Raw genomic sequence first — 10,771 nt, forward strand, 5'->3', positions numbered from 1 at the left:
CTGGCTGTGTGAAGCTAACACAGACCAGAGCCAGCAACGTAGGCAACCATTATAGCCCCCGTGAACCTTCCCAGAGTGCAAGAGCCAGTGGCATGGACTTTATTTACATGTTCCCTGCTGCGATCCAGAGGTGACCAATTTCATATGTGCAGTTTTTGGACAATAAAGGACATTTATATGTATAAGGAATACTATTATAATAACTAGTATGTGTCATTCACAATAAATTATAAAAAAAATAAACTGATTTGTTGATTGCATTACTTGTTTTTCTTTATCTTTTTTTTACTAATGATGATGACAATACTATCTCTAGCAGTTTCCCCTGAGAAAAAAATGTGTTTGTAATTATTTCACACAGTTGATTGACTAACTTAATTGATCACATTATGGTAGATAATCCCAAGTGAAATAATGAAGTCAGTAAAGTATATATTGCATTCTAGTACATATAGTACTTGTATGGTGGAAGCTGGGTGAACAGGTAGGTTAAAAATATAACTCACAAGGTATAATCTAATTTATCATAAAATAATATTATGGTATAATTTAAGAGAAAACAAGGTACACTTCTATGAGAGCCCCAAAATTAGCAAATGATGGCATGTCCTCTTTATGTGTAGCAAGACACCTCTGTGGTATTTTTCAAAGGAAATGTAACATCAGAAATGTACTGCTGTGTAGGAAAAAATATAGTTATAAAGAACATGAGTATTGTCATAAAGGAAATATGTTAGCTGCAACCCGTGTATCAAAAATGTCTTTTAAATTTTCATCACTTTTCAAATAACAAGCTTTATTGAATATTTTTTACAGCTATAATAAAATACTATTTACCTTCATTTTTTTAATGGCAAATGTATACTACAGTATAGGCAGTATAGGCATAATGTTTCAGATGTGTAGAAGCAACAAAGGGCTAATAAACAACCTGTAGACTATATACCCTTTAAAATTGAATTATATTTAGAATAATTAAAATAAATAAGGAAATCGAATAATAACCTAGAGGTTGCTGTACAAACATGCAGGGAGATGCTGTTGAATACAAGCTGCATTAAAAAATTTGTGCTACATAAATAGTCCAGACATCAAAACTGAAGTAATGAAATACTAAGGGTTAAGGGTTTGATTTGAGCCTTAACTTTAACTTATTACTATACAACTCGTCACAATGTGTATTTAAAACTATTTTAATAAACTTTTATTGTGTTGGACAATTGAATGATTTTAAAATGTGTGAAACATTTCTATAGGAAATTTTTTGATATTGCAACACAAACACATTCATGCCCATGACGAGTAAAAATAAAGGCAATGAAACAATGCGCAGGTAGTGTCTTATAGGCTCCTGTGTATTGTAGACTTGCTCTGTGGCAGCCATTGAAAGTAATTTTGTGGTTCATACATTATTAAAAAATCATTTAGACTTTATGAGGCTGGTATACTTACTTTGGAAATGCCTTAATGGCAGCATAATTCCTTTTCCAAGCTCTCTTGTATGTGCCCCACAGAAAAGACAAAAAATAGGCTCCTGTTCGGCTGCAGCTTCATACCATCATACTCCTAATCACCCGGGACTGGAAATACTGGTATCCTGATTTTGTTCTTATAAATGAAACCCATTTTCCACTTCTTCGCTTCCTATCACAACCTCATCCCATGCATCCTGCCATAGTCTATTAATATTGGATTGCTCAGTTTTTAATTGTCCCCTTAACAGCAGCATAATCTTCTGCTATGTTACAGCCTGTAGACCTTTTCTTAGTAGTGATGAAGAACTTTTCAAGGTACAAAGGCAAAATGATAATCTATTAATTCAGAAAAATTTACCATAGAAATGTTTAGGTACCAGCAATGTTAAAAAGAATCATGGATTACACTCTCTTTTTTATAAAAAATTACAGATGCTGGATATCCATCTTGTCCTTAAGGCCTTTGGCTTTTTCATGATGATAGTGATTGGAATTCCGGGAAATCTCTATATTTTATTAAAGTTTACCTTCATCAGAATAAACGAGAAGAAACTTTTACCAACAAACACAATTCTTATGATGTTGGTTTTCATGAATTTCCTTATAGTAATATCACGGATCATCCCCCAGTTCCTTCATGCTTTAGGCATAACAAACCTAATGGATGACACAAGATGCCAGATTTTCCTATATACATACCGAGTGAGCAGGGCCATGTCTATCTGCATCACCAGCCTCCTCAGCTGCCATCAATGTATCCTTATCGCCCCATCAGCCAAACACTGGATATATTTCAAGCAGAAAATGACACTCAATGTTCTGACAATTATTATAACTATCTTGTGTTACAATCTCATTATATATTACTCTGCTATTAAGTATGCACAGTCTAACTACAATGCTACAACCTCTATTTACTCACTACACTTAATTTATTGTGATATGGACTATCAGACTTATTATACCTATATTATTAATGGAGCAATATTTGCATTTAGAGATTTTTTGTTTGTAGGGTTGATGGCAATAGCAAGCAGTTACATTGTGTACCGATTAATTCATCATGAAAGATCAATCAAAGGGATTCGCAGCTCAGACAGAGGCCAAGGAAGGACTGCAGAATACAAAGCTTCCAGAGCTGTCATCTTATTGGTTATTTTGTATGTAGTACTTTTTGGACTTGATAATTCCATGTGGATCTATACTTTGACTTTGTCCAATGTGACAACCAACATGAACGATGCCAGGATCGTTTTAGCTTGCTCTTATTCAGCCTTGAGTCCTATTGTAATTATCTGTAGCAATCCTAAACTCAAGCACTGTAGCAAATCTTTTCAGATGAGAAATTTACTATTATGGAATCATCAAAAAAATATGGAAAGGAATATCCCAGTTACTTGTATAAGTAAATAATTACTTGACAGCATAAATAATTTTCTCATGGTTATAGCCCTATTACATAGGATCATATTTATAGGGGATGCACACTACTATATAAAAAACTATGAAGGGAACAGGAAAAGGAGTGTCAGCTCACCACTTGTTTCAGCATCAGTCTATTTGTAGGTGCGCACAGACAAGCCTGGGGTACGGCTGAGCACAAGGAATCAAAAAAGAGAAAATCCAGCGCAGTTCTAGTAAATGCTGTAAAAGTCCAATATGTATTGTAGAAGTTAAAAAGTCAAAACATCGTAGATAGCCACTCTCCCCAGTGTGGACGAGACCAACGCATTTCAGCTCATACGAGCCTTATTCATAGTTGAATAAGGCTCGTATGAGTTGAAACGAGTTGGTCTCATCCACACTGGGGAGAGTGGCCCGCTACGATGTTTTGACTTTTTTACTTCTACAATACATATTGGACTTTTACAGCATTTACTAGAACTGCGCTGGATTTTCTCTTTTTTGATTCCTTGTGCACTACTATACATCCTCTTATTAACAGGTCCAATATGAAGGATAAAGTAAAAAAAAATTGTAAAAATAACTACCGGACATGTGCCATTACTGTAGTCCCAAAACTGTGAACTATTAACCGTCATATCACATTAAAAACAATAGCATGTGACCGCTGCAGGTATTCCGCGGTGGCTGGCAGGATGATGTTTTCTATATTTATTTTTTTACATTTTTATGTCACGTGACTGCTGGGACACAGTGTTTTGATCAGAGGAGCAGAGCAACTCTTGGAATTAATTCTAAATATTTTTTAATAGTCCATGCTGCATTGTGAAGGGATTATCCAGTAGTCGAAAACCCCATTAATATATGGTCAAATTATAAAAAAAATGATCCACAACTTTTAAGTGATGATTAGTGTGATGATTCTTCTTGACAGACAATAAAAATTCATGCTTTATTATTGTCTTTTTCTATAACTAGCACTTATCTGCCTGTTTGCGTATGGTACTGCAACTCAGCTCCATTAAAATGAATAAGGGCCATGCTGCCAAACCACACATAACCTGTTAACAGTTTCAACACTATTTTTCTATTCCTTGAAAACTCCTTTAAAGTGGTTGTCCAAGTAGTGGATAACCCCTTATTCCTCCTGCATGGCCCTGGTAAGATAAAAATACTTATACTGACCTCCCATGCTGGCATGTTCCTGTAGTGTCAGCACTCACGTTTCCTGGGTTCACATGAGGCTGTGACGTTACATGAACTCTACGCCCAATCAGCACTGGGTTCAAATGAAATTTCGGAGGGCAGCTACAGCCCTGGCTTCCTGTTGTTGTCCAATAAGCCAGAAATGCCAGCGCTGACTGAATGCAGGGCTCATATAGCATCACAACCTCATGTGAACCCCGGGAGAGCAAGTGCGGACACTGTTGGAATGGCACCAGCCCCGGAGAAGAGCATAGTTGTTTTTATTTAAAAAAAGCCAACCATGAGGAATGAGAACAAGTTGTCCTAGTAGTTGCTAACCACTTTAGAGCTCGTGGAAGAGCAGTAAAGATGGCTTGGCTGTCAGAGGCCAGGAAGCTGAATCCAAAAGAGGAGCACATTTTGTTGTTGAATCTTATTTTCTACCAAGTAGTCATCCACAGGCATTGCACAATAACCCTACTGTTCCTGGGTACAAATGTGGTCCATTTATTTCATATAATTTCTTTATTCAAGCTAGAAGAATTATTTATAGCCTTGTCATTGTTTTTGCTATATTTTAAATACCTTATGTAGTTTAATATTAGACTATTATTTTATTCATGAAAATTATAAAATTAGATTGATTCCAAACTTTTCAACACTAGCGTGTGTCTTTTGAGTTTCTTCACCTTTTTACACCATAAGTATTACAGTATGATTGCTTGTAATTGTGAACCTATGAAAAGAGAGCTCTAAAGTACAGTTGTGTGAAAAATTGTATACGCCCTTCCTGATTTCCTATTCTTCTGCATGTACAGTATGGCACACTTAAATGTTTCAGATCACAAAACAAACTTAAACATTAGACAAAGATAACACAAGTAAACACAAAATGCAGTTTTTAAATGAAGGTCTTTATTAGTAAGGTTAGCCATTAAAGGTATCACTCCTAGAATACTTCTGTCATCATTGGGCAGAAAAGTATTCACATCGATTAGTAAGGGAAAAAAATCCTAACTTACAAGACCTGGTGTGAAAAAGTGATTGCCCACTAAACCTAACAACTGGTTGGGCCACCCTTAGCAGCAGCAACTACAATCAAGCATTTGCGATAACTGTCAATAAGTCTTTCACAATGCTCTGGAGAAATTTTCACCCACTCATCTGTGCAGAATTGTTGTAACTCAACAGCATTGGATGGTTTCAGATCATGACTTGCCCTTTTAAGGTCATGCCACAGCATCTCAATTGGATTAAAGTCAGGACTTTGACTAGGCCACTCCAAAGTCTTAATTCTGTTTTTCTTAAGCCATTCAGAGGTGGACTTGCTGGTGTATTTTTTATCATTGTCCTGCTGCATAACACAAGTGTGCTTCAGCTTGAAGTCGCAAACAGATGACTGGACATTTCCACCAAGTCTTGGTGATCATCAAGATGTTTTCTTTCAAAACCGAGATGAGCCTTTATGTTCTTATTGCTCAACAGTGGGGGTTTTCTTGCAACTCTTCCATGCAGGCCATTTTTGCCCAGTCTTTTTCTTATGGTGGAGTCATGAACACTGACTTAACTGAGGCAAGTGAGGCCTGCAATTTGCTGACTGTTGTTGTGAGGCCTTTTCTGATGTCTTGGATGAGTCATCACTGTGCTTTTGAGGTAATTTTGATATGCCGGCCACTCCTGGGAAGGTTCACCACTGTTTCATGTTTTTGCCATTTGTGGATAATGGCTCTCACTGTGGTTCACTGTTGGCCCAAAGCTTTAGAAATGGCTTTATAACCCTTTCCAAACTGCTAGATCTCAATTACTTGGTTTCTCATTTGTTCCAGAATTTCTTTGAAACATGGAATGATGTCTAGGATCTTTTGGTCTAGTTACATTTGTCAGGAAGGTCCTTTTTAAGTGATTTCTTGATAGAGAACAGTTGTGGCAGTAATCAGGTCTGGGTGTTGCTAGGGAATTTGAAATCAGCTTATCAAAATATGTTAAACCAGTTTATTTATGTTTTAGTGGGGGCGTCAAGCACTTTTTCACACAGGGTCCTTTGGATTTATTTTTCCCTTAATAATAAACACGTTATTTATAAAAACACTATAAAAACGCATTAAAAACACAGACATATGCATCCTACCATTTAGAATGCATTATGCAATTTTTGTGCACATGATGCGTTTTTTTCTGCGAAAAAAATAGCGCATCGCGGTAAAAAAAAGCAGCATGTTCATTAATTGTGCGTTTTTTTGCGTTTTTCCTGCTATTCTATGCATTGAGAAAAAACGCAAAAAAACATCAAAAACGCGCAAAAAATGCATCAAAAATGCATAAAAAAACACGAAAAAAACGCATGCGGATTTTTGGCAGAAATGTCCGGTTTTTGTCAGAAAATTTCTGCAAGAAATCCTGACGTAACCTGAACGTGTGCACATACCCTTAAGTGTGACAAACATGCAAAATAATGGGAAATCAGGAAGGGGCAAACACTTTTTCACACAAATGTATAATGAATAATGTTCCAATGTTTACTAATTAGTTGTGGGCTTTTTTGAAATTTTTATTAAATCCTGTATGTTGTCAGAAAAATACAAAACGTGACAGACTGACAGTAAATAAAATTTGCTAGACTTATAGAGCATATCTTTTGCAAATCCGATGATTTTCCTTATTATTAAAGGGATGCAAGTTTTACTTTCATTCATCCAAATGCAAATTCTAGCAAGATTTTCTTTTCTAAGAGGTACCAACAATGGAAGAAAGCTGATTATTTACAGCATCCAAATAGTAAAGTGAGCCTTCTGCTTGGACCTGGAAGAATTCTGGGAATAGATCAATTTTGTTTATTTTGCTGCTTTGTTGCTTAAATTCAATAGGAGAAACAATGTACCTGTTTTTCTCATATACTGTATTTCAATAGCTTAAATCACAAAAGTAAAAATTGAACTCACCAGTGCATCCTAATTATAAGCAAATCATCAAAATAAAGATCAGACAATCAGAAAAAACATTTTTTTAGCTGCAAAGCTTATTTTGACCCTTAAGACAAACCCCGTTTTACAAATTTGATATGTGTCACTAATAGAGATGAGCGAACCTGAACTGTAAAATTCTAAGTTTGTACAGCATATTTGATGCTGAATTCCAAACACATACCTCTCCTGGAAGTTCGTTTTAGTGTCCATATTTCAGATGCTGAGAGATTTGGTTGGGATACTAGTCTTTCTTTGGCAGCCCCTTTGCCCGCACCATGACCATGAGCAGCAAAGTTCGGGTCCCCATTGACTTCTATGGGATTCTGGTTCAAGTTCTAATACCCGATTCAAACTTTGGACTGAAGTTCGGTTGAACCCGACCACCCCAAACATTCATGAGTCCAGTCAATCCCAGTCAATGGTTGTGACTAGTGATGGGTGAGCACTAATATGCTCGGGTGCTCGTTGCTCGGGTTGAGCAAATTGGAATACTTGGGTACTTGACCTGAGCAATGACCCCAATGTAAGTCTATGGGAAACCCAAGAATTTTTACTGCGAACCCCCCTGGGGGTCCTTTTTAGGTCTAAAAATGTCTGAAAATGATGGAAACACTGCTCAAATGACACAGGGACATCATGGGGGTCACCCCTGGAAGCATTTCTGACACCTAGGTCACAGCTGTAAGCAATGTTGTCAGAGTTTCACAACATTTTTACAGAAAAATGAAACCAAAATGGATTTTGCTGGGAAATATGTTAAGATACATCTTTTCCAGGGTAATGACTTGTTTGTAAGGCAAAATAATTAACCCCAGACCAAAATGTTCCTCCCCCACTTGGGCTATGTTCACTTGCAGCATTTTTGATGCGTTTTTCAACTTTAGCATTGCTTTCAACCACTACAAATGCATTCACTGGGTAATGTAATTGTAACATTTAACAATCCTAGCTGGCCATGTGTTGTGTGACACATAAGGAGAAACATCTTGTTTCATTTATGAAGGAGGGACTCAGTCTTAAAGTCACAAAGCTTATTTTTAGAGGGGCATCAGGCGGCATTAATATTCTTAAAGGGACATTATTAAACAGTGGATCTCTAATGCTGTTATTGCCTATGCAGTGAGTGGCGGGGCTGCCAAGAATTACGACGCATTGCAATCCCCCTTTCATGAGAGGTACAGCTTCCTGAAAAATGTTGCATTGAATGCAAGGCCTGCCCTGCTATCAAGTCATATGCACCCCAACAATCCTTTTAACCCAGGCACTAGATGGCCACGGGAAAATCCACTTCACATTATTCATTTTGTAATCCCATACTGTTTTCTTATGTATTGACTGCAAGGCCTGCCCTGCTACCAAGTCATATGCACCCCAATAAGCCTTTGAACCCAGGTACTGGATGGCCACAGGAAAACCCACTTAACATTATTCAGTTGGTCCTGCCATACTGTTTCCTTATGCATTGAATGCAAGGGCCGCCTTCACCAAAATTTTAACGCACCGCAATCCCCCCTTGGAAGAAACATCATAAAAAAACTGTCTCATTTCAAAGGAGCGTGTCCCCTAGACTTATAATGCCCATACACTAAGTGCATGGGCTGACAAACATTTCCCCATGTGGGGTACCTTTTTTAAAAATATTTTATGCGGATCATAGACACTCTTGTCCAAAAATTGACTGGCTGTAGCAGAAAGGAACACGTTAACCCTGGTGATCTAGTAAATTTGAAAAAAACAGCCACACTGGATTTTCAAATGCGTATCAAAGCAAATATTTATTGTGATCACCATAGTAGAACATAGGGGTATTGAAGTAATTTGGTGATCTAGTGGCGGAGAATGATGGGACGTGGAGGAAGGCCTCATTAAAACTTAGGCCCAATTTAAAGGAGCGGGTCTCCTAGACTTTCAATGCCCATATACTAAGCGCATGGGCTGACATAACTTTCCCCATGTGGGGTACATTTTTCACAAATATTTTATGGGGATCAAAGTCTCCCTTGCCCAAATAGTGACTGGCTGTAGCAGAAAAGAACATGTTAACCCTGGTGATCCAGTGGCAGAGAATGATGAGACGTTCAGGAAGACCTCATTAAAAACTAGGCCCAATTTAAAGGAGCTGGTCTCCTAGACTCGTAATGCCCATACACTAAGTGCATGGGGTGACAAACATATCCCCTTGGGGGTACATTTTTTAATTTTTTTTATGGGGATAATAGATACCCTTGAGGAGCAGGTGTGGAGCGCTATGAAATCCGCACAAAGAATGGACATGCTGCGTAAAATTAACTGCAGCGTTTCCGCACGGTATTTTCCGCAGCATGGGCACTGCAGATTTGGTTTTCCATGGGTCTACATGGTACTCTAAACTGCATGGAAAACTGCTGCGAAGCCGCAGCGGCTAATCCGCTGCGGATCTGCAGCCAAATCCACAACGTGTGCACATACCCTAACTCCTCCTAAAGTTGGATAAGAAATGCATGAAAGAGATAATACACTTTTTTATGAGTATGTATCAATTAACTGCTAGTGTTTTACCCGTGAAAATGTGCAGCAGTTTGCTAGTTTGTTATACCTTGTAACTAACTCACCATGGTCTTATATGAGACAAATGGTTTTTGTTTGTTTTTTTCTGTGTAGAAAGAATCCGCTTTAGGCCGGTTTCACACGTCAGTGGCTCCGGTACATGAGGTGACAGTTTCCTCATGTACCGGAGCCACTGACACACGTAGACCCATAAAAATCAATGCATCTGTGCAGATGTCATTGATTTTTTGCGGACCGTGTCTCCGTGTGCCAAACACGGAGACATGTCAGTGTTCGTGGGAGAGCACGTATTACACGGACCCATTAAAGTCAATGGGTCCGTGTAAAACACGGACCACACACGGACCTTCTCCGTGTGCAGTCCGTGTGGCGTGCAGGAGTGTTGTGAACTGTGTTTCTGGGCTCCCTCTGGTGGTCACTAACGGTATTGTGTTAGGTATGTCTTGTTGCAGGCCTGAGCTCCAGCTGTGTCGTTAAGCAGCGGGTGTTTCCTATTTGAGTGTCCTCTGGACTCAGTCTCTTGCCTGGCATCGTTGTATCCAGACCTATTTGGTCTCCTCCGGATTCCTTTCAGTCTGCCTCATGCAAGAAAAGCTAAGTCTGTTTTGTACAATTTGGATCGTTTGCATTATTCAGTGATTTTGTCCAGCTTGCTTTACATTTGATTTTTGACTCGCTGGAAGCTCTAGGGGGCTGATATTCTCCCTCCACACCGTCAGTCGGTGTGGGGGTTCTTGAATGTTCAGCATGGATGTTTTGTAGGGTTTTCTGCTAACCGCATAGTCCACTATCTATTTTCTGCTATCTAGACTATTGGGCCTCACTTTGCTGAATCTAGTTCATCTCTACGTTTGTGTTTTCCTCTTGCCTCACTGTTATTATTTGTTGGGGGCTTTCTATATCTTTGGGGTTCAATTTCTCTGGAGGCAAGCGAGGTCTTATTTTTTCCCTCTAGGGGTAGTCAGTTCTCCGGCTGGCTCGAGACGTCTAGAACCAACGTAGGCACGTTCACTGGCTACTTTTAGTTGTTTGTGTCAGGATCAGGTTTGCGGTTAGCCCAGTTTCCACCTCCCTAGAGCAGTATTTATATTTTTGCTATCTTGCCGGAATATCAGAGATCCTCTGCCATTGGGATCATAACAGAATGCCAGGCCAAAAGAAAATGTTTAATGCATCGCAGAAGCGGGATTAAAAAGA

General features: G+C 38.6%; 1 protein-coding gene across 1 annotated transcript; it reads left to right on the plus strand.

Moving 5' to 3' along the window:
• The first annotated feature begins 1,907 nt into the window (after positions 1-1,907).
• Positions 1,908-2,888, plus strand: LOC143817660 (olfactory receptor class A-like protein 1). The gene has a single exon (XM_077299153.1). It carries the CDS (start codon positions 1,908-1,910, stop codon positions 2,886-2,888), a length of 981 nt encoding a protein of 326 aa, XP_077155268.1.
• The last annotated feature ends 7,883 nt before the right edge of the window (positions 2,889-10,771 follow it).

Source organism: Ranitomeya variabilis, chromosome 3, assembly GCF_051348905.1.
Source record: "Ranitomeya variabilis isolate aRanVar5 chromosome 3, aRanVar5.hap1, whole genome shotgun sequence".
Lineage (NCBI taxonomy): Eukaryota > Metazoa > Chordata > Amphibia > Anura > Dendrobatidae > Ranitomeya > Ranitomeya variabilis.

What these genes read in the sequence shown, in the direction of transcription:
- LOC143817660 (XM_077299153.1), top strand. Translation starts at nt 1,908, where the DNA reads ATGCTGGATATCCATCTTGTCCTTAAGGCCTTTGGCTTTTTCATGATG.